The following is a 24,932-nucleotide window of genomic DNA, read 5'->3' as shown; positions in this document are numbered from 1 at the left end:
AAGTGTCAGAGGTGGGATATGAAACAAGGTTTTCCTCACTCCTAGCCCAGCACTCTATTTATAAGGACAGGATGCTTTAGAAGTTTCTTGTCATTTAATGCACAAATGAAATGAGTCTACTCTTCATTTATCTTCTTAACTCCAACTGAATTCTTGAAAAGGAGGCAAATAATATGAAGAAAAAAAATCCTTTGTTTATATAACTTTTGTATTAACACATGATTTTTACCCTGCTGTTGATTACATGACTAGAAGTCTTTCCACAGTTACACTTAGGATCATTTTGAATAAAGTTTATTAAACCTTTGTCCTTTGTTGGATAACACATGTGACCACATTGATGGAAGTGGTCATGGGTGGCTTTTTTCCTGTTCACTGACGTTGGACTATTTAATGTTATGCCAGAGGCCAGAGAAGCTATTTCCACAAATATTTGCTCTACATTATTAATGCATTGTTTCAGTTAACTTAATATAAGTGGCCTTTTCTTGTAAGATCATTTTAATATACTCTTTATAATTCTAACAAACAGTACATAGTTTAGAAAACAGGAAATAATAGTGCCTAATAATTCACTTCAAAGGGCATTTATTTTTTATAAAGAAAATAGCACTTCAAATTTAGTAAAGGTGTTTGTTCTTCACTTGAAGAAGGCTTCTATAGAAGCATCTATTGAATTTTACTATACAAATGAGATTAGTCTACTCTTCGGATATTTTTCTGAGTCTAATTGGGTTTTTAAAAAGGAAACAGTACAAAGAAAAAATCCTTTGTTTTACTTATCTTTTGTTTTAACATGTGATTTTTACCTTATTGAAAAAGCCCCAATTAACCTCAACCCTCATTTTTCAAGAATTTCCCTTTTCTCACATGCCCTGTGTTTTGTTTTTTTTTTTAAATCAGGCCCACAGTTTAATTGATGTGAGATACACATCCTGATGTATCACACACACCCTCATTGTACCTTAGTAGATATTTTGCTTTGGTCATAAAACTCACAACTTGGCCATCCTGTTTAGTGATGAGCCCATCACTAGAACAACAGTTTTTCCTAATTAAATATAAGACCCTGTTAATAGCTTGTTATCATTAAGCATAACCTTTATTAATTGATATTCAATTTCATATGGTATCAGATTTTTTTTCATTTACGTATAGACTTCTCTTTCTCTTTTTTTCCTTTAAAAATTATTTGTCATATAAGATGGTAACTTTTGGGAATGGAGGTGAGAGATGTAGGTAGAAATTTAGATCATGTAAAAACTCAGGATACTGTTAAAATTCAATTGATGAAAATTCTTATTTTCAAATTCAAATTTCATTTTTTGAATAAATTTTGAAATAATTAATAGATTATAACTACATAAAAATAATTCTCATGTTCCCTTCCATATTCTGAAAGGCTCACAAGAATAGGTCTTTTTGGAAAGAGTAATAGAAAAATGAATTTATATCAAGGATCTCTTTTGTAAAAGGAACCTTGAAACATTATCAAAATAGATTAATATATTAAAGAAATATTTAGTTTAACTTTAATTCAGCTCAGTTTCATAAATCACATATAATATAGATATAGTGAAGAGTCATATCCGGAAAAACCAAACTGAACCTTTTAACATATCATTAGCTTTAAAGGAAATCAAGTTTAATATACTGTACTTAATAAATTGTGGACTATTTGAAGCATTAAAAAAAGAATCAGTATTATAGAAATGTGTTATAACTTCCAAAACCTCAGCAGAAGAAAGACATGGATATCATTTGGTACTACTACTACTAGCTTAAGGAATCATTCATAGTAAATTTGTAAATATAATACTCATTAGATTTGGTAAATGAGTAGTAACTGATTTAATTACATTATTGGAGTTCATTATTATAATGCATGCTAGTTAGCACATAGAACCATATTAAGCTTTAAAAAACCTAAAGAAGATAAACATTTAACAAGAGAAATAAGGTTTTTAGCATGAGCTTTAATTTAATATGGTAATTTCTCAGTGCCCAAAAGAACACCATTACCATAGGAGAGGAAAACACCAGTTAAAAATGACCAAAATCATCATCATCATCATCATCATCATCATTATCATCATCTAAAACAATCTATGCAATAGAACATTACTTATCTGTTAGTCTCATTCAGTTCTCATTCCCCTGAATATAGGAGAGTGAGGCAAAGAGTTGCCTCACCAAATAGAATTGGTACAGGAAGTTAATGAAGTAGGCCCCTCACTCCTACTATTTAAATTTAGATCATTTCCTACAATAGTAGATTGGGAGCCAGGATAGAGGGATGTAAGGATATGGGATACTGGCAGTAATAATTATCATTGACAGATTGACAGCAAAGGAAAAGATAAAAACTGAAAAGCAGATATAACTCAAAAAGACATAAATAGTTCTCCAGGAATATTTAGTATGGGGCAAAGAGCCTTGTACAATCCAAGGGCACCTGAGGACAACACTGTCTATTGTACTACAATGTAATAAGTAACACATGAAATAATGAGCCTGATGCATCAAGGAAAGGGTAAATCCTAAACATTGTACTCTGGTTAATAGGTTGATTATAGTATAGATAAATTTCTGTTGAAAAAAATCACAATAGTGGTGTTTCGGATGATAAGCTTTAGTTGTCTGGAAAATTTGTGTGGAGTATTTCATACTCTGTTTGCGCCACCAGATAAATGAAGCGCTCTCTCTCTCTCTCTCTTTCTCTTTGTGGATACAGGACATATTGGCAAAGAATATTAAGCTAATAACTACGTAACTACATAACATAATAACTACATAAAAGTTAGGGCATTTGTTAGCTATAAGATTATAAAGTAAGAGTACAGGAATGGCATTGTAGAGGGAGAGTGGTATCAGGGTAGACAGACTGAAATAGGGTGGTATAATTGGGAAGACTTTGGTTTGAATTCAGTCTCTGACTTTCACATTGGTTTTGTGACCTTGGGCAGGACTTTGAACCTTTTTTGAACCTCAGTTTCCTTATTTATAAAATGGAGATAATGTAATATTCTTTTTCATTTTCTCCAAATCTCTAAACCTCCTACACATAGTTATGACAATAGTTAAAGTCATTTTTTAAAATTTTTTAAGTATTTAAAGCACTTTTCAAATCTTAATGAAGTGTATAAAAGTAAATTATTATAAAACAGTATGATAAGGCATAATTTTTTTAAATGAGTAGAATGAAAATATTGAACAAATATACAAGAAGATGGGAACAGTTTTAAAACTATCCATATAAATGATTTTAAGATTGAGAACAAATTGAAGAGTCACAATAGTTTCCATGCCCACACAGGACAAATCCAGATTGTATCTAAGAGCTTATTAAGTGATAGAAGAGACTTGATTGGGCATATTTGTCAAGGGAAAAATATTATATGTATAATTTAGAAGAAAAAAGTTTTGAAATTAGAATTGTAATGGATCAATAAAAGAAATTTTGTGTCTTAGACAAGTAAACAAGCTTGCCTATTGTAGGAGATGTGAAAAAGGAAGTATATTGCAACACCTATTAAATGGTTTCAAAACAGAAGATGAATAATTTGGATTTATGTGTAGTTCAGAGAAAGCTCTGATTGGTCAGTATGGTCAGAAAAATAGGCAACGAAACCAACTTGGTACAGTATTAATTGAAGGATACTAGTGTTAGATGTGAGGCATTCAGAAATTTGGATTACAGTTGCCTAAATGAGAGATGACCAAAACTATATAGCAGCAATGGGGAACCTTTTAGAGACTTGAGTGCCCAAACTGCAATCTTCATGCTGTATGTGAGTCTCCTCCCGACTGGGGAGCAAGAAAGCTCTCCTATCGAGCTGCTGGGCAGAGGGTCAGGTGATGGGAGATATGTCTTCATGTCCATGTGGAGAGGGGTAGGGGAGCAACCACCTCTGGCACATGTGCCATAGGTTAACCAACATAACTATATAGTAAAGTTATGGCAATAGGTATAAAGTAGAACTTTTGAATACAGGAGATGTTTTGTAAGAAGAACCAATAAAGTAAGACATAGACTAGAAATATGGAGTAATTCCTTCCTTTTTTTTTTTTTAAATTATGAAACTATTTATTGACCTAAACTATTCACCACCCTCAAATGCACCTGTGGCCATCACTGCTCCCCTGGATCGCTGCAGCACCCACCAGGGGGCAGTAGTGCCCACTTTGGGAATCATTGGAGTAGAGAGGGATATATTCAATCTCTTTAGGGCTATTATTGTTCTTTGTAATTTTGCAACAATTACTTTCAATTGTTTTGTGGTCCTTCTTTCCATTTACATTGTGCCATTGTAATCTTCTTCACTCTATTTATTCTACATCAGCTAATGGAAGTGTTTTCATGCTTCTTTGAATTGATCATACTCATTACTTACAGCACAGTAATAATACATTTGATTCATATACCCCGATTAGTTTAGCAATTTTCCTAGTTAATGGACATTGATTTTATTTTCTCTGCCATTCTAGATTTCTTACACTTTCCTTTCCTCCGAACCTCATATACTTTAAGGGCCAGCAATACTGGTCTTGCATTTTCTCGAGTAATTCCTTCCTTAAAGAATATAGATATAGATAGATTGTTTCTAGCCCAGTTTTGTGTTTTTCTTACATCTACTTGTTCTTTAACATAAGGAACAACAACAATGAAAGACCTATATAAATTTTTGTTTCACCACCCTTACAGTGTATATTTATGTTTTAGGTAAAACGATCAAGGAGTAAGGGTGGTTTGGCTGGCCCTGATGGTACCAAGTCTGTTTTTGGTCAAATGTGTGCTAAAATGAGTTCATTTAGTCCAGACAGCCTCCTCCTACCTCATCGGGTGTGGAAAGTCAAATTTGTTGGTAAGAATTTTTCCCTCTATGATTTTTAAATTTAGCTTGCCTACTCTTATAATATATTGACCTCAAACAGAAAAGTGGCAAAAAAAAAATGACATGCTATTTGAATAGACAAAATATTTTGTAAATGGACTTGTGTGAGTACTATAAATTATATTCAGTTATTGACTAATGAATATTTAGCTTGTACAAAAAAAGTTTTTAGTGTAAAAAGTTAAATACTTAAAATTTTAATATAAAAGTTAAAATTTGGCAAACATGGTTGCTTTGTTAATTGCTGGGAGTGTAGGTTGAGGAGAATGCAAACAATTTGCTCTGAGTTCACCGTCTAGTAGAGAGTTATGAATCATATACAGTAGTGATGAGTACAAGCATAAGGGGGTTACAGAAACAAAGTGATATTTGAGGTCCCAGGAGAGAAAAATTCATAGAATCAGAGATACTCATTTTATTTATATATGTGTATGTGTATATATATATATATATATATGAATATGTATATATGTATATTTTTCTTGCAATCTATGAATTTCCATCAACATTTATTTTCTTTTCAAGGTGAGTCTGTGGATGATTGTGGAGGTGGTTATAGTGAGTCAATAGCAGAAATGTGTGAAGAACTTCAGAATGGACTTACTCCTCTCCTAATTGTAACTCCAAATGGCAGAGATGAATCGGGAGCCAATAGAGATTGCTTCTTATTGAACCCAGCAGCCAAATCTTCCTTGCATACAAATATGTTTCGTTTCCTGGGTAGGTTGTAATAAACTGATGCTTTATTAATTTAGGATAAGACTCCTGGACTTTGAATCAGGAGACTTAGGTTTGAGGTCTCATTCTCTACTTTTTCCTTTTGTAAGTGTAGGAAAATCTCCTACAATTAACCTCTGAGTCTCATTCTTTCCATCTTTTAAAATGGAAATAATAACTGTACTAAAGGTACTTTGTTAAGCCTTAAAGTAGCCTAATATTTTTATTTTCAATATAATTGGAGCATTTGCATCTAGAAAAGAAGTGTTATGATAAATATGTCAACTGTTTTTCATTGGTGAAAAAAGCATGAAAAGATGCTAATCATTTAGAAATAGCATCTAGAAACAAAAACATTTGATATTTGGAACAGCTAATGGCTGTCAAAAATTTTTAGTTGAAGCAAAGCACTTTGAATAAAAGTTAAGATACAAAGAATATGAACTTTGATAGCATTAATAAACACAGCCCTAAAATCCAACTAAGTACAGCTGGATTCCCTGTGGTATTTCATAAAGGAAAATATTTAGACATTCTCCTCAAAATATTTCTGTAATTGTTATTTTAAAAAACTATTAGGTGTGTTACTAGGCATTGCCATTCGAACTGGGAGTCCATTAAGCCTCAACCTTGCCGAACCTGTCTGGAAGCAACTTGCAGGAATGAACCTTACAATTGCTGATCTCAGTGAGGTAAATATTGTATTTACCCAAAATAATAGGTGAAAAAATGTCGAGTTGTGAAAGAAACATTTTCCTGTAAAGGAGGATAAGAAAATGGCATCTGGCATTATTTCTTGATTTTATTTTATTTTTTATGTAGCCTAGGTTGTAGCTAAAAAATTACTAGCATAATAGTCATTAACTGAAAATTATAGACTTTAGAATCTTACCATGTCAGAATAGGAAAGTATTTCTGAGATCATAAAATCTAGACTCCTCCTTTTTATAGTTGAGCCATGTGAAAAACCTGTTTTCTCTTAGTTGATATGAAGAAGCTTTTTGGGTGAAATTAATTTCATATTTTCTTCTTCTATTCCTAGGATGAAATACTTGTTTTAAAAAATTGTTTATAAAAATTTATTCATGTACAAAGATATCCCAAAATATTAACAGGTTATACGATAATATGCTAAATAAAGCAGTTAATTTTATGTGAATCAACATTTATTAGTTTAAGATAAATAATTTTGTTATATCATTGTGCAAATTATTATTTTCTTTTGAAAGGTTGATAAAGACTTTATTCCTGGATTAATGTACATCCGGGACAATGAAGCTACTTCTGAGGAGTTTGAAGCAATGAGCCTTCCCTTCACAGTGCCAAGTGCAAGTGGTCAGGATATTCAGTTGAGCTCTAAATATACTCATATTACACTGGATAACCGTGCTGAATATGTTAGATTGGCAATAAATTACAGGTCTGTGGGCATTATTCTTCCTTATTGTTTATATGTACTATAATAATTACCATTTCTTGAAATGTTTTGATTACATATAATGAAGTGTTCTTCATGGAAATCTAAAATTTCATAGATTCAGAGTTGGAAGAGACCTCAGAGACTTCTCTATAAGTTCCAGTCTTACCTATTCCATTTTACATATGAGGAAAATGAGGGTCTGGTCTAGCGAGATTAAGCAATTTGTCTGAAGCTGCAAGTAGTACATGATAGAGGCAAACTGGTCAGCTAATACTAAATGGTTTGGTGTTTGCCTATTTATAATTATATATCTTCAAAACTTTTTCTGGTTATAGGATCTGAGTTTCAAATATCTTAGAACAATAGCTAGACTTTAGTTAAATGAAACTCAACAACTATGCATACTAAAAAAAAAAACCTTTACCTCCCATCTTAGAATTAATACTATGTATTGGTTCCAAGGCTGAAAAATGGTAAGGGCTAGGCAATGGGAAGTGACATGCCCAGAGTCACACAGCTAGAAAGTGTCTGAGGGCAGATTGAAACCACCTAGCTACTCCCTATGCATACTTTTTAAAGAGTTGAGTTGTGACTGTAAAATTGCAAAGAGAGCTCAAAATTCATCTAGTGTCCATGGAATTTTGTGAAAAAAATAGACTATCTTTCTATTTCTTTGAATTCCCATCAGCATCCATCCCCATAAGGCCTTTGGGTATATAGCTAACAATAAATGTTTCTTAGAGTTGTGATATATTGCACTAATTTCATGTCTCCTAGATTATAAGCTCCTTCAGGACACCAACCCTGTTTCATACCACTTTTTATCATGTACAATGTCTTAGACATAAGAGGTGTTCAGTAAATATTTTTAGATTTTTTTTCTAATAGTCTTTCTGGCAGATTTTTTTTTCCTTTTCTATCTGTAATATTTCTTCTGTGATGTAACTAATCTCTAATTTGTTCATATGAAAACAGTCATGTTATTATTCTTTGGTAAGAGAAACTTTCTCTTCAATTCTTTGAGGGGACTTCGTTTCTGTTTTTTCTTGTGTCTTACTTAAGGCTCTATACCCAGAGGGGTCCAAATGAATGTTGGTAACTGTTTGGCTTTTAAATATTCATGTCTTTTTATATGCTCTCCATTATAATTTTTTTCTTCAGATTAATAATTATATACCATCTTCAATGAGCAAAATGTTGTCAAAAAGATTGTGATTTAAGGCCTTTTATTGGTTAAGATGTAATGTGGTAAGGAAATTAGATACCAGTATTGTAGCATTTGATGTGACTAGGGGAAAAGCCCCACTGAAGGCAGGAATTTTAAGTCCCAGCATCTTTCTTATTTAGGCTCCATGAATTTGATGAACAAGTTGCTGCAGTTCGGGAAGGGATGGCTCGAGTTGTCCCTGTTCCTCTTCTTTCACTCTTTACTGGATATGAATTGGAAACTATGGTACATTTGTTTGTTTGTTTTCTATTTTTATTGGATTATGTCTTATGGGAAATAAGTGGAACCTATCTTGATGAATTAAAACATTGTTCTATTTTTTTTAACCATTCACTTGGAAGTCTAAAGTATGTGCATGCAACTAAAAACAGAATTAAATGGTAAAGGTCAGTGATGGGCAAACTGCAGCCTCCTGAAATGTTCTATCCAGCCATGGGACATTATTCCTAATCTGACAAATACAGTGAGTAGGATACAATACAATGAAATTTGGAAAGATTTGTCTTAGAAACAGACTGACATCTGAACATTTCCTTTCCTTTGGCCCCTCTTTAAAAAGTTTGCCCATCACTGGTCTAGGTAGTTCTAACAAGAAGAAAAATGAATGGAAGGGTTATATGGACTTTCATTCTAGCATGTCTCTGTTCTTTAAATTAATACTTAAATCTCTTTAGTCATGCAGTTATATGTCCTACCAATAGTATCAAGTAATGTTTAATAGTCATAAATGTATGACTTTCAAGGAAGAAGAGAATTGTTTTTTTGCGAGGAAAATATCAGAGCTTGAAAATTTTCAATTAGTTCTAATGAGACATTGTTTTCCCAGGTATGTGGAAGTCCTGATATTCCACTTCATCTTCTGAAATCTGTCGCAACATATAAAGGAATTGAACCTACTGCTTCTTTGATCCAGTGGTTCTGGGAAGTCATGGAGTCCTTCTCTAATACAGAGCGCTCTCTCTTTCTCCGTTTTGTGTGGGGCAGAACACGACTTCCTAGAACAATTGCTGATTTCAGAGGCAGAGACTTTGTTATTCAGGTAAGGTTGATAGTGTTGGTGGTTGGAAGTAGGAAGGCTATGATAATGGGAAAGTGTTCTTGCACTATCTTAAAAAATTCATTTAATAAATAATGATACACAACAGGAATAACTTTGATGAATTCATTTAAGTTCTCAGGAGAATGGAAAGGTATCTTATTCTGACTGTGCACATCCTCAAGTAGTTTTAATATATTGTTACTGGTGCACTGAAGACTAGGAGGTGAATCTCATAGAGTTGGACGAGGTCCTTTTAGTCTTTATATTTCTTTAGGTTTTTTAGACCTCCTCTTCCTTACTGAAGTTTAATAATTAATAAAGCTTAAATAATCTTGACTTTTATTCTTGCCATTCAAATCTAGGAAGCAACTTAGAGAAATATGCACAGAATGGAAATTGGATACTCCTTAAAAAGGAAACTAAATTATTTCATCTGAAAAATATCATATATTTCCAGTGACTTTGTTTATGTTTTCTGTAGGCTGTTTCATTTTTTTTAATGCATTCTTTTCCACTCAAAATCATTGATCATTTGACCTGGAAAATCAGAAGGCTACTAAGAAAATCTTAGTTTTGTGTCTGAATAATTATTAACTGTAATAAGTTCTGTCGTAGTCTGTCTATAAAATGAACTTTACCTGTACACAGGGAGGTTATATTAAAATCAAGTAATAAAGCATTTTTAAGTGTTTACTTTGTGCTAACTGCTGTGTTGCTGAGATAAATTTTATAGGTTTTCTCAAAAGCCTTAACGCTAAGACTTTTTGGAATACTCTATATGTAAAATTAAGATATGGTGACCTAGTCCTCAAACCTCATCACCATTTGTCTAATGAGGTTCCCTTAGAAGGAAAATATAGATCTGCTAAAATATAATATTTGAGAGTAACCTACAAGAATATCTCATGCCACCTTTTCCTGGAAAATTCTAGAAGATCTGTACAGATTTGTATCCCCTTGACTCCTCATTCCATAGCTATATTTTGACCACTTCCTTTCAAAAGTAGCAATTTTGAAATGAGTACTGTTAAAGAAGAAAGTGCTCTGAAATAACTTAGAGTTACCTTCAAAAGGGGTATCTAGTTTCTATTCTGCACATACTTTTCTAGGTTGTTTCCTCGATTTCTGAGTGGCAAGAATAACAGTCGAGCTTATTGATCCATATAGAAAGGACTTGTTGCAAATATCCAGCACTTGAGTTGAGATATGTTATTGTGTATTTGGTACACTCCATACATCAGGAGGTCTCTGCTGTGTAAGCAAGAAGCTAAGTGATGGAAGCATTTGACTTTCATTGTCATGCTATGTTTTCGATATGAATAGAGGAGTAGGAGTAATAATTTATTGTTTGATGCCTTTTGTTTATGAAGGTTTTTTTTTTAAGTTGGCAACAAATACAGTTAAATGTTCATGCTTTTTTAGATTATCTCAATGTGTTTTCCATTTTAAAAAATTCTTAATCATGTCTCTGTAAGTTCAGTTCTCATTACTATTGTAATTTCTAGTATTTAATGAAAATAGAATACTGTAAAGTACCAAGATTGTGATACAGCTAATAACAATGCGAATTATATCCAAGTGGATTATATGGTCACGAATAGAAAAAATTAACCAAATAGAAGAAGGAATAAAAGGAGACTGCTGTACATCTTACATTTTATATTTATATGAAATCAGATAATGAGTTTATGTAATTCTGGGCTTGATTGTGATATGAATTTTTAAAATGTTTGCTGAATTTATTATTTACTCTTTGCTATATGGTCTAACTTTACTAACCATTATTAATTAGTTTTTTTTTCCACTGATAGGTTTTGGATAAGTACAACCCACCTGACCACTTCCTTCCAGAATCATATACATGCTTCTTTTTGTTGAAGTTACCCAGGTATTCCTGTAAACAAGTACTAGAGGAAAAACTGAAATATGCTATTCATTTTTGCAAGTCTATAGACACTGATGATTATGCACGGATAGCTCTCACAGGAGAACCAGCTGCTGATGACAGCAGTGATGATTCAGATAATGAAGATGCAGATTCATTTGCGTCGGACTCTACCCAAGATTATTTAACAGGACACTGAAATGAAAAATATATTGTCATAAGACATCAGGTCATGTCAAACACTGAAGAAGAAAGCCATTATTGGCATTCTGCTGCAGGACTGTTTGGAGTGCTTGAGTACCAGTCGTGTATAACAAAGGAATAGTAGTCTTCTAAACATGGGACAGGGAGAGTGGGTTGTTTGTTCACAATAGGAATAATGGTTTATAACCGATAAATCAGCTTTGAGCAAATGGCACTGTATATGGACACTTAACATTCAGTTGGAAAGGTGAGATTCACCTCTCCCCCCTCATTATGCTGCATTATATTTAGAACTTTTGTGTTTACTAAAGTGTTGTAAATGTTTATATAAATATGGTAGTGCAGCATCCCCCAAATAAGGAAGTGAAACATTTTTGATTGTGGGTGCAATAGATTTTTTTTCTTATTAAGTGTTGTACTGTGCATCTTCTTGATTGTATATTGGAAATATTGTGCAACTATTGAATAGTATTATAAATATTTTGATTAACTTTACTAGAAGTTTGTTTATTAAAACTTTTTGAACATTAAATTATCAGTATTCCTTGAAATACATCCAGAGGTTATTAAATAATAAAAAAGACCATTTGGTTCTCACTCCTCTCCCCATGTGTATATTTTAGCTTATGTATTATGTATCTTAAATTGATACCTTTCTGTGAACAGCATCCTAACTTTTATCATGGAAAGTGTACTGTATATAATTAATTTGTGCCATGTATATGCAAAAATTATTATTCCCTTCAAATAAACCATCTGTCACAAGAATTTAAGCTGAACTTCTTATCTGCTTAGAATAGCATCAGTGTTTACTTTTTAAAAAATTAGTCTTTGACAAAGCAATGATTGATTAATCTTCCCTGGTGAGGGAAAATGATATTAAATATTTTAACTTCCAAGAATAAAAAAGGGTTTAAAGCCTATTCCTATTACAATTTCTAGTGAAAAGTAATTTCATGAGGGAAAGGAGATAATATATCAACATGAAAGACAAAGAAAAGGAATGCATTCTTCTCTTGATTTACTTGAAATAGGGACTTTAGAGATTATATAATCCATTCATATTACAGATGAGAGAACCAAGGTCAGAGATGTTAAATAACTTGTCTGTAGTGACACAAATTGTGAGTAGCAGACCCACACCTTTTAACTCCTGATCAAGCCAGGGGATAGGTTGATTTATCTCCTCCTTGGCCTGAATTTTAGAGCTATGATGCTTTCTTTCTTGAATTCTGCTTTCCTCAAACTCTAACTTTTTTTGTACATAGTAATTTACTAAAACCTATTCAAGTAGGTTTTCTCTTTGAAGAACGTAAAACTTGCCTATTACAGCAGGTGACCACATCCTTGTGATTTCTTTTTTGGCTGCTGTCTAGGTCAGTAACTTGTCTCCTTTAAAGTTGAACTTTTTACCCTGGTTCTATTTGTAAATTCTGGTTGGTATCACAGTCATTTTGCCCAAAGTCATAGTATGTGACAGAAATCTTTACTAGGATGAAAAAATAGGGCAGATATTACTTTTGGCAATTAAGGTTCTTTAACTGATGGCACTGATGAGAATTACTTTATCTCATCTTTATAAATGTTTTTGAGGGCATATTTACTTCAAGTAAAATCTCTGTACTCTAGAAGTTAGGGAATGGTGTGTTCCTTTTCCAGTTTGTGTATCAAGCTATCAGTGAATGTGTGGTGATGCTAGGCTCTCAGTTGTAGAACATATGTGTCTGTGCAGGCACAACTTTATTGAAACTTCGTTTAATCCTTACTACTTGGGTTAATTATGGGATTTCCCCAATGTGCAACCCACTCATTGGAATATTAACTTAGACATATGCAAAAATTATACTTCTCAAGAGAAAGCAGCAAACTGCTTCAGAATCTTTAGGTGATATAGAGGATAGAACTTAGAGTAGACTTAGGAATAGGAAGTCCCAAGTTTGAATTCAAGTGTCTGCCTCAGACACTTATTAGCCTTGTGACCCACACCAAATCTTTTAATTTCTCTCAGCTCCTGTTTTCTTGTCTGTAAAATGGGTATAATAATAGCATTTGTCTCACAGGTTAGTTATGAGTATCAAAGGAAATAAGACTGCAAAAGCATTTTGGAAACCTTAAAGCCCTATGTAAACATTTGCTATACTTTGCCATTGTCATCACCATCAATGATTATCTGATCTATAGATTCCCAGTTAACTTTGCCTACTAGTACAAACCTCAGGGTTGTTTGCCACCTTCTCCATTCTTTCATATCGAATCAACTATAAATTTATCTTGCTTCAGCCTTCACATTCTTTCTTTTATCAGTCATTCATCTCAGCTGTCTTTTGTTCCAGCTCTCAATCACTTCATTTCTAGATTATTACAAGAATCTAACTGATCTCTGTGCTTCTGGTTCTTTCACCTTTTTAATCTTTTCTACATATGCTTTCCATATAAAACTTCCATAAGCATTCCTCTGTCCAGAAACTTCAATGATTCTTCTTCACCAATATGAAGAAAGAGGGAGGGAATGGAAGAGAGAATGCCTTTATATAGTATCATCTCTGTATGGGGCACTATGTTAAATGTTTACAAATATTATCTCATTTGATCCTTACAAGAGCCCTACAAGGTAGGTGCTATTATTATCTTCATTTTACAGTTAAGGAAACTGAGGCAGAGTTTCTGTTTTTCCCAAAGTCACATAGCTTGTAAGTGTCTGAGGCACAATATGAACTCGGGCTTATTGACTCCATACCCAAAACTATCCATTGTGCCACCTGCTTCCTCCAGGAAAAAGTCAGAATCCTAAAACTGGAGCAGCTGATTAGATGCTCTGATTCAACCCCCACATTCAGAAGTTGAGAAAACTTAGCCAACAGAAAGTCGGTGAAGTGAAAAGAGCATTGAATTTAGATTTGAGACGGCTGGATTTTCATTTCAAGTAAGAAACTGGCTGCGTGACTTTGTTTCCTGTTAAGTGAAAGAGGGATAATGATACTTGAATTACCTTAGGGTCTTTGTGAGGAAGGCATTTCATTAACTTTGAAACACTATGTAAATATGGGTTATTTAGTACTCAGTCCAAAAAACTTTAATTTATCTGGTTACTTCTTCAAACTATGGTACCCTTTCTTTCCTCTCCACTGTTAAACTTCTACATTATTGCTTGCTGCCTTTACTTCCCTAACATGAACTTGCAACTTAATCCTTTAAACATTTGCCTTTCTCTCCACATGCTACTGAAACTGCTTTCTTTATGTGACCCATGACCTCCTACTTTGTCAAATTCAATCGACTTTTCTCAGTCTTCGCCCTCTTTGACCTTTGTATAGCACAACACTGTTCATCTTCCCTTTCTCTTCAAGAATAGTTGTTTTCCTAACTATCTTACCTATTCTTTTGGTCTCTCACTGGTTCTGCATTTTTATGTAACCCCCTAAATATGGAAATCACTAAAGACTTAGTCTTGGCTTCTTTTGACTAAGATTTATTATCTCCTTACAAAATATCTCAGTTCTATATCCCAGTTCATAACCTGAGTTCCATTCTTGCATGTCAGCTTTTTAACCGTCTTCTGGCTTGAAGGAAATCTCTACCTGGATAATGTATCAATATCTCAAACTCAGCATGTCTCCTGATCTGCTCATCTATTCTCCTGAGAGTCTATTTCTGTTGAAGGTGTCACCTTTTCCCCAAGTATCCATTTTTGAAACCTTTGAATCATCCTTTCCTTATATTTCCATTCCTCTTCCAGGTCCCTGAGGCCTGTCTTGTCATAGATTATATTTCCTTTTCACTGTCACTGTGTCTTCCACAGTTCACACCCTCATCACATAAATATATACAGTTGTAATAGTCTCCTCCCTGACCTGTCTGCCTCCTTCTTTCTCCTCTCTTAATTCATCATTCATACCACTTCTAAAGTAATTAATATACTACTTCCTATTGTTTTTCGTGAACTCATTTCTTCTACTAAATTATAAGCCTGTTGGGGTCAAGGATCATGGCCCATGCATATTTATTTTCTTCTCATTACCAAGCATTGTGCATGTAGGAAGTGGTCAATAAATGTTTAAGTATTTCAGTTGTACAGCAGTTCAGTTTATAGTCTCTTAGTATGTATTTCAGTCCCAAACATAGTCATTTGAAAGTATTTTTAATACAAAGCAAAATGGCTTTAGGAAACTCTAAGGATCATTTCCATAAACCTAAACTCTTTATACCTACTCAGAAATACTTCCTCTTAAAAGGTTTATCATCTTTGTCATATTGAAGGAGGTAGAGTAAATTTTCAGAAATAAGTTGCTAAATTGGTGTTCTTGGTCTTTGTTCAGGGTTGGGTTGGCAGTGTTGGCCTGGTAGAAAAAGGTAAGATCATTTTGCACAAAAAAAATATACTTTTCTGAGGGACTTCTCTGCATTTACAAATTAGATATTCTTGTTTTAAAATGTAAATAACCTCTGAAAAGGTTAAACCTAATGATGTTCATACTTCAGTACCAGGTGAAGTCAACCTGTATTTATTAAATTCTTATTGTTTGCCAAGCATATTGATAAAAACTGGTTATTACAAAGGAAAGGAAAAACTAGTGTCTGCTCTTAGAGTTCACACAGTTTAATGGAAGAGACAAGTTGTAAATTATTAAATACCAATAGAGGTAATTTCAGAAAAGTGACACAGCCAATGAAAATTCGTGGAGTTGAGGTGGGGGATAATGAGTAACAGTTAGGAAGAGTGACCTTGCCTTTTTGAAATGCATATGGAAGGACATGAAGTGTAAAAAACTGGGAAGAAGTTGGAGGTGGCCAGGTTATAAAAGTCTCTTAAACCCAGAATATTTTAGATTTGATCTTTAAGGTAAGAAGGAGCCACCACTAGAGTTGAATTGAATATGGGAATAACATGGTCAGACCTAGGCTTTAGGAAAACCACTTTTGTATAGTTAGAATTGCTTTTTATTTTCTTTTTTTGTTTTGTTTTGTTTTAAACCCTTAACTTCGGTGCATTGTCTCATAGGTGGAAGAGTGGTAAGGGTGGGCAATGGGGGTCAAGCGACTTGCCCAGGGTCACACAGCTGGGAAGTGGCTGAGGCCGGATTTGAACCCAGGACCTCCTGTCTCTAGGCCTGACTCTCAATCCACTGAGCTACCCAGCTGCCCCCTTATTTTCTTTTTTTAAACCCTTACTGTCTGAAGAAAAATAAGATCTAGGCAATTGGGATTAAGTGATTTGACCAAGATCACACAGGTAGGAATTTTTTCTTTTGAATTTGAATCACTTTATTCACTGTACTACCTAGCTGCCTCCAAAATTATGTTTTTTTTTTTTGTTTTTTGTTTTTGCCAGTAAGAAAAAGGCAACTAGAGAATGAATCTTTTGAAGGAAAGACTTAATTTTGGGATGCACTGGATAGTCTTGGGTATTACTCTTTCCAAAAGTCCTAGAGTACCTGGATGTGAGGTTGGGATGGTGGTAAAAAAAAAAGTAGCTTGGTAGTGGGAAGAGGAAGAAGATAGTTATCCGCTTAGCTTAGTGGTGGCAAACTTCCCCCTTTACCCCTGATAATTATTTTCCCCACTGCCTTTGGCCCATTCCTGCAGGCCATTTGTGTCTGCCATTTAGCATTAATATACCTTTATGTATTGACTTAATGGTTTTAGAATTTCTAGGTTTTCTTAAAACTATCAGGGATGGTAGAAAAAGTCTTAATGAATTGTTTGTGTTTGGATTGAATTAGATTTACACACACAAAAAAAAACCCAGTGCTTTTAATTTTGTGGTAGTAGAGAAGTAGAAGAGAAAAGAAGTATATAATGTTTTCAATAATGGCAGTTTTGAGTTACTCTGAATTTAGTTAATGGAGCGTGTAGAGTATAAGCTCTTGAGATCAAAGGATTGTTTCTTAGAAGTGCTGTAGTGCTTTTTATGCGACTGTTTAATCTTATTTCACACATATTTTACTGTTAACATGACATCCACATAATATAAGCCATAAAGTTAGAGATTACCTGCTTTTGCCTTCAAAGTTAATAAAGAAAAGCATCTAAGAAATAAATTTAAAATGAGAAATTCCTCTGTCAAGTCTAAAATTTTTATTTACAATTCTATGAAATTTCATGTTGGATTATTGTTTTGATTCCCATTTCAACTTAAGTCACAGGCTTAGATAACTCACATATTACCATGTTTCTTTGTCTAGCCTCATAGAAAGGACTCAGGATTCATTTCTTGTTTAATCAGGCCAATAATAACTTTTATTTGTAAGAATTCTGTAGATTCCCAGAATGTTATTTAAAACTCTTATATTTCAAGATTGGAGGAATAATCAGGAAATAAATATTAAGCACACGAATCCTATGAGATCTAGTATTTTAAGTAGAGTTTATTCAGGTTTCTTGTAGGGTATTGCTATTATTTACATGTTCCTTCCCCCGCCCCACTTAAAAAAGAGTTGTGTTTTTCTTTTCATTAGTCCTTAGTAAGCCTTCATCTCATTGTTCTAGCCTTTATGCTTCAAAGACCACTACAATGAATAATTTTTCATTTTTTAGTAAACATAGTAGGTTATATTTTTTGCTTGTTTTAATAGATATATAACTTTTTCTTTTGTCATTGAAATGTTGCCCAGCAGCATCTCTGCTGCTACCACAATGATCTCTTGAATTCTTCATGCTGGTACATTGGTATGATGCTTGGGAAAGGGAAGCGACTAATGGAAAGGCTGGAGCTGAAGAAGGCTACTAAGCAAGTCTAACAAGTATGTGTAAAGGCTCTGCTGATTAAAAGGCAGTATCACAAGACTGAATTTTTGGCTAGACCTCTTTTTCATTGCCTTAGGGTTGATTTTAGTGCATTCTTTCAATATTTTGTTCTTTAGGGGGTAATGCTCAATTCAAAATTCCTGTAATGCCTAAAGAGTCTAGCTTTAATCAGGTCAGGGTATTTACTTCCATCACAGTGCTCTTCTGGTCTCTTTTCAAGGTTTTTTATAGGTCTTAGGTGGGTGGGTGGCATTCATCAGAAACTCCATTGTTTCTCTAATTTTTACTTGGTGTAGTACTCATATCCCTTTCTCACAAAATATGCTTGGAGAAGACAGTGGCTAAATTAAACAAAGGATTTAGAGAGTACATGGTAATAATAGTGGCTAGTATTTATATGGCTAGATGTCAGAAAAAGCAACTTAATATGATTTTCATTAAATTTCAAAAACTTTGAGAGGTAGGTGGTATCTCTATTTTACAGGTGAGAATACCAAGAATGATGGATAAGTGACTAGCCCAGAGTCACCTGGCTAGTGCCTGATGTTGAAACTGAATTCAGGTCTTCTTGATTCCAGGTGAATTTACTGGATCACTTAATTGCTTCCAGTGGGAAGTTCTGGTTTTGTTGTCAGAGGACCTGAGTTTTAAATCCTGGTTCTGACACTTTTATTCATTTAACTTCTCTGGGGTCTCCTTACATCTGTAAAAGGGGTTAGATTACAGCAGTGGTGTCAAACTCAAATAGCAAAAGATCCCTGTGGCCTTGTATTGATTTAGAAAACCACAGTTGTAGGGTACTTTTATTTATTTTGTTAAACATTTCCAATTACATTTAAACCTGGTTCAGCTGCAGTACCAGTCCTTGGGCAGAGAGTTTGATGTACATCTCTGTAGTGGATAATTTTTTAAGATTCTCACTAAGTCTGTCTAATCTCTGGTTGTATAATTCTCAGTGGAAGACTTTGGACAAGACATTATAAATATCCTATGCCTCATGCCCATTTGTAAATTAAATAACCTGACAAGTGTTTAATAAATTGCAAGATGGCTAAACCCATTCTAATGGTAAAAAAGCTTTACCTTCATATCTGTGAAATGGAGTTCTTGGTGCAATGGTACAATAATAAGAAACTTTTCTCATTTAATCCAGTATTTCCCACCAAACCCAAACAAACTAAAAACCTGTATTCCCTTGTCAGGCTGACAAGTAGGAATCAGAGTTTTGGTCCCATTAAATGCTGCTAATTGCAAACCTGAATTTGAGAAGTCTGCATACATCCTCATAAGGGTTCAGGATATATAGTCCTCATTAGTAAACAAGTCAGTGCTGCCCTTTGCTAGAATATCACGTAATTTCTGTTCCTTTCCTTGTTTTTTTTTTTTTCAAACTTTTTAGTTTAATTTTTATTTATTCTCCACCTCGGCTGAATCATCAGAAGAATTCCGACATGGCAGAGATCCCAGGTTCCCCTCTTCTTTATCCCTTCTGGTTCAGCACACAACCCTCACACAAGGAAAAGTCTGTCAGGAATGCAGAAACCTGTTTCATTTGGGGCTAAGCTAAATGATCCTTGCACAATGGAGTATAGCAGGAGGAGAGTTTAGACAGAGGATCCCTTCTTACTCAATAGGACATGTTTGCTCTAAATTCACCTGCATTTATGTACAAGAACATGGGTGAGGCTATCCCTGGAGGTATGTATTTTCACCTCTTTATCTTGACAGGGGGATGACCGGCTGAGCAAATTGCCCAGATCTGTTAGCTGAGATAATTGACCCAATGAAGGAGAACACATGAAGCGTCTGGGGAAAATTGCAGAGGAATGGAGCTTCGGGAAAATAGGGAGGGATGGGGGTTGGAGAAGGGCTCCTCAAGGGGGAGCATTGAAATCCACGGTCCCACTTCTAAATAAGAATCTAAGACTCTTGCTTGATCATTTCTTTTTTCTTGATGTTAACCATTGGGATGGCAGAAGCAAAGAACTGTATGTGTGAGCAGGGGGGATAGGCTTCAAACTGGGAGCAGTAGAAGAGGTACCCCATGGTCAGAGCTGTGTGTGTGGGGAGTGTGATCCTGTTCCTGCTCCTTACCAGGGACGATGTCGACTAAATTACAATTCAGCTTATTTTACTTACATTTATTTATTTTACTTAATTACAACTCATCTCCACTTTTGGAGCCCCAGGACTCCAACAATATGGCAGAAAATCAATATTCATTTAATTCCTTCTATATACTAGGCTCTGTGCTAAGTGCTAGACTTGGCAAAAATGTCCTGGACTTGGGGAAATAAGACCAGTATTTGAGTTTCAGCTCAGTTATTTGCCCAGATCCTATGATGCTAGCTGGAAGTTATAGGCTATTAGATCAATGCTTTTGGTTTACTGAGGAAACCTAAACTCCAAGAGAGTGTGCCCAGGTCAGCAGTAGCTACACTGATAACTCTAAGAGAAGAATCTGGCCTCTTGTTTTCTAGTCAGGCGCTCTTCCCACCATCATTATTTGGTCTTTTCCAAGTCCTGAGTAGATTTTTTTTTCCATTAACAAAATGGTGCAGGGCAACTAAGGTCATCAGTATGTGAGGAAAAGAAATCAAATTCAGGTCAGGTTGATGTAAGGTAATATTGTTTAGCGGTTGGTAGGATAAAGAACCCAGTGGGATAAATAGCTGTGGTTGGACTCTAGGCCTGTTTTCAAAGAATTGGAAGAGGGGCAGCTAGGTGGCATAGTGGATAGAGAGCCAGGAGAAGTTGGGTCCAAATGTGACACCTGACCCCTCCTAGCTGGGTGAGCCCAGACGAGTCCCTTACTCCTGTTTGCCTAGCCCTTGGCCCTTCTGCCCTAAAATTGTTAATAGGACAGAAAATAAGGATATTTTTTTTAATGGGAAGACAACTGAGTATCTTATCCAGTGGATCACCCAAAATTATGTGATGCCATCAATTTTATAGCAATCATTCCAAAATTATATATGGGCAAAAACATTTCCAAATAGCCATAGTGGGAAGCTACCACTGCACAAGGCCAGTTTCTAAGGCACACAAGAAGGTCAGTACACATCCTGATATGTAGCCAAAAAGGATCGAACTCTTCTTGATGCCCCACCAGCCTTGGTACCAAATGATTTTTGACTGCATCATTCAAATTCCTCCCTGTATGGATAAATATTTGCCACTAATGAGAGTATTCAAAAAATATGACAGTCTCCAAAGATAGTTTTGAAAGGGGCTCCCAAGTATGTTTTGGGCAAGGGCAATGAATAGTATCAGTAAATCGAAAAGGTACTGCCTTTGAAGGGGGCAATATTCTGGTATCTTTTTTTTTTTAAGCTACTGAGTTGAAAAAATATATACTTTTTTTTTAAAGCAGAGATAGGAGCATTGGCCATGGAAAACATCATGTACTGTCAAAAATGGTTGTTTTATTGATTTCGCTGAATAATTGCTTCCCAGTCTTAATTTTTGTTTCACTGACCAGAGAAAGAGAGATGAATATGTATTTGGAAATGAAGTTGATAAGAAAATAAAAAGAGGGAAAATCTCCTTTATTCAGAAACCATCTTACATTTTTATAATGTCTTTTCACTTTTCAAAATGCTTTCATATCTTCCTTCATCACTTGTTCCTAATAACAACCCGATTGGATGACGAGGGCAAAAAGGAGCTGTGACCATTTCGAGGTTACACAAAGTTTCCCCATACCCTGCATTCTTGGTTTTCTCCTTTCCAGTTGAGATGTGTACTTCTAGCCATGGTACTGCATTGTTGTCCTATAGTAGGTGAAGGAAATCTGAGGGAGACTGGGGCCATGTACAGTACTGTGAGAGAGCTTTAGGATTCCATCCTTTAGCAGTGGTCACAGTACTGGTGCACCCGAAGAATCTTCCTCCAGATTTAGTGGAAGCTCTGGTTTTGGGTTGTCTGCCACCTGGATTTGCCTACATTTCTATAAAGCCAACATGGGTAATTTGGGACACCGAGAGATTTACAAACGTTCATCTGGGGGAGGCAAGGTACACAAATGTGGTCCTCTTTGAGAGTGCTCTAAAAGAACCTATTGATTCTCTGGAAATGTTTTAAAAAAGAGAGGCCCTGGAATAATTAGCTACATTAACTTAAAAAAACCAAACAAACAAACAAAAAAAAACTTTTGCTAGTCAGCCCTTTAATCTTTGGTCAGCCTGGAATACTCTTTCTTCATTTACCAGAAATGTTACAGTGAAGCTTCCTAAGAAGAATTATCTAGGTCTTTTAAAAGAGGCAACTTTTTTTTGGTGGGGTGGTTATACAGTGTTGTGGATAAAACTATTAAGTCTAGATTTTCCCCAAGAGGTGAAACTGAGGAAGTACCTATGAATAAGGGAGAGTTTGGGTCTGAGGTAGTCAGCAAGGCCATGACAGATGAAGCAAGTGACAAGAAAATACCCAAGGTCCATGAAAAGGATTCTATTAATATGTAGAAAAGAAAAAAAATGTGGGAAAAATGTGAATTCTAGTTTATAGTTACCCACTCTATTTTGAAAGGCAGTTGTGGGGCTTATTTTGACAGTATAGATCAGGAGTTTAAAAATTGGTATGAGGTGCTATATTTCACCTCTTTTTGTTTGAGATCTCTAATATGGAAAAATACTGTACATGATTACACATGTAAAATCTATATTGGATTGCTTCCAGAGAGGGGTGGGAGTGAGGGAGGGAGAGAATTTGAAATTCAAAAAATTTTTAAATGTTAAAAGATTGTTCTTAAATGTACTTGGGGATACATAAAGACAATTAGTATGAGGGCTGAAAAAAATCACATCATTGAGTTTCAAAGAAAGAAACAATTAATTGTAAAAATGCATTTTCTCTAGTCTGTCATTACTTGAAGACATTGGCTTGTGGGATACTAAACCCAGGTCCTTTTTCTTTACTTGTTTTAATCTTGTCAAATCTTGACAAAGACTTCTGAACACAGAAGGCTGACCTCTGTGAAGTTCTGAACTTCTTCAGATTATTTTCTTTTCTAATCCTCTGCTTCTTTGAACAATTAACTCTTCTCTTCCCTCTGAAACAATTAACTCTTGATTAGGATATAGTTATTTTAAGAGACTGGATATTAGTGATGACATTGACTTTGAGGGCTGGCCACAAAATTGGGATCACATGAGAACAAACCTAGGCATTCTTGTTTCAGTTACATATGTATACGTTGGTGGTTACTCCTCCTTAGAAATAGGAGGTGCTGGGTTCACGGAGAGATGAAGCTTTTTCTTCTGTGATGTTTCATTACTCAAAATCTTTTTTGATTCTTACATTCTTAAACTGGTAACTTAGTTGGGAAATTTTTAAATTTTAGGATCCACCTCCTTTTCTTTTTAGAACTACCAATTAGTTTTTTCTTAAATTGAATTCTACAGGAAAATTCATCAAAATTTCAGGTAAAATGAAAATATTTTAATTGCTCTGTATTAGTGCTGTGGGGTTGTATATGGGTGTAGGTGTGGGACATAGAGAGGTGTGGGTGCATGTGTATATTTATAGCCTAGTTTGATGAAAAGGCTGGATTTTTAATAAGCAGAAATTAAAAAATGCTAGTTTACAAAGGTTAATATTGTTTTTAATATACAGTGCTTAACACTCCAGAAAATGTTTTCTGATTTAAGTGTAATCTGTTCAGCTGAATAGCTGCTTTCAAAGCCTCTCCTTAATGACTGAGAAACTAACTTTTCTTAGAATAATGCTAAGAACCATCAGCTGCTGGTTTTAACAGAGAATGAGATTATATTTTACCAGACTGCATTGTGCTACTACCACTATGTGAAAAAGTGACTTAGACTTGTTTCCACAATTATATATGTGCTATAGAAATACATTAATGGGGATTGAAACTTGCTCTTGGTAATAACCAAATATTATAGATTACCAATTTGAACTAAAAGGTTTGGATGAATTATTTGGTTTTAATTGCTCACTATAGGAAGACCTTTTTATATCCCTCCTACTTTTCCATATTTTTCCACAGTGCTGAGTTTTAGGTGCTAAGATATACTTTTAGATAGTTTGGTTAGAATTGTAATATGTTTATTTGGAATTGAAAGTCCACACAAATTCCTTCCTTCCTTCCTTTGGAAAATAATCACCTAATTTCAATGTGATTTTACCATTCAATCTATTATTTTACTTAAGAAAATATGCCATTGACATCATCACTGAACTTAATAGGAATGAAATGATCTTGCATGAATTCTAGGATGACAATGTATCTTAAGTACAAATTGTAGTTGGATGTTGAAACCTATGAGATTGTATCACAAATTTATGCTACACTTGTTCCCTCCACTTCCTTTCTTCTCCCTCACTCCTTAATTCTTTGCAGTCTGTCTCCCAGCCATACCTCTCAACTGTGAAACTGTTCTCTATTGAATTACTAGTGATCTTTCAGCTATTTCATCTACTGGCTTTTACTCAGGCCTCATCCTTTTTAATGCCTCTGCATTTAACATTCTGAACATCCTTCTCTTCTTGAATTCTCTTTCCTCTCTGAATCTGCTTTCTTTTTTTGGGGCTTTCATGACATTGTTCTCTTGGTTCTCTTCCTACCTTTCTGACTGATCTTTCTCAAATCTCTTTTACTAAATCTTCAAGAGTCATTAAATGTAGGTATACCCAAGGCTGTCTTGGATTCTCTTATATCATTTCTCTATTATCTCACTTGGTGACCCCATCAGCTCTACTAGATTCAATTAATGTCTCTCTCATGCTCTCTTCTCTCTTCTCTTCTCTTCTCTTCTCTTCTCTTCTCTTCTCTTCTCTTC

General features: G+C 34.6%; 2 protein-coding genes across 2 annotated transcripts in view; one reads left to right on the top strand and one right to left on the bottom strand.

Moving 5' to 3' along the window:
• Window positions 1-24,932, bottom strand: part of AGBL4 (AGBL carboxypeptidase 4) — a 918,272-nt gene that overhangs the window by 865,959 nt on the left and 27,381 nt on the right. The gene's annotated exons all lie outside the window — the stretch shown is intronic.
• Window positions 4,739-12,147, top strand: LOC123243768 (E3 ubiquitin-protein ligase HERC2-like). Its single transcript, XM_044671846.1, has 7 exons — window positions 4,739-4,865; window positions 5,421-5,615; window positions 6,192-6,304; window positions 6,842-7,032; window positions 8,380-8,485; window positions 9,087-9,299; window positions 11,111-12,147. Exons 1-7 carry the CDS (start codon window positions 4,790-4,792, stop codon window positions 11,381-11,383), a joined length of 1,167 nt encoding a protein of 388 aa, XP_044527781.1. The 5' UTR covers window positions 4,739-4,789; the 3' UTR covers window positions 11,384-12,147.

The sequence above is a fragment of the Gracilinanus agilis genome, chromosome 4, assembly GCF_016433145.1.
Source record: "Gracilinanus agilis isolate LMUSP501 chromosome 4, AgileGrace, whole genome shotgun sequence".
In the NCBI taxonomy this organism is placed as follows: Eukaryota; Metazoa; Chordata; class Mammalia; order Didelphimorphia; family Didelphidae; genus Gracilinanus; species Gracilinanus agilis.
This window is presented reverse-complemented; position numbering and strand designations above follow the sequence as displayed.

Coding starts and splice junctions, on each gene's coding strand:
- LOC123243768 (XM_044671846.1), top strand. CDS start 4,790: ATGTGTGCTAAAATGAGTTCATTTAGTCCAGACAGCCTCCTCCTACCT. Junction 4,866..5,420: donor GTGGAAAGTCAAATTTGTTG/GTAAGAATTTTT, acceptor TTTCTTTTCAAG/GTGAGTCTGTGGATGATTGT. Junction 8,486..9,086: donor GATATGAATTGGAAACTATG/GTACATTTGTTT, acceptor TTGTTTTCCCAG/GTATGTGGAAGTCCTGATAT.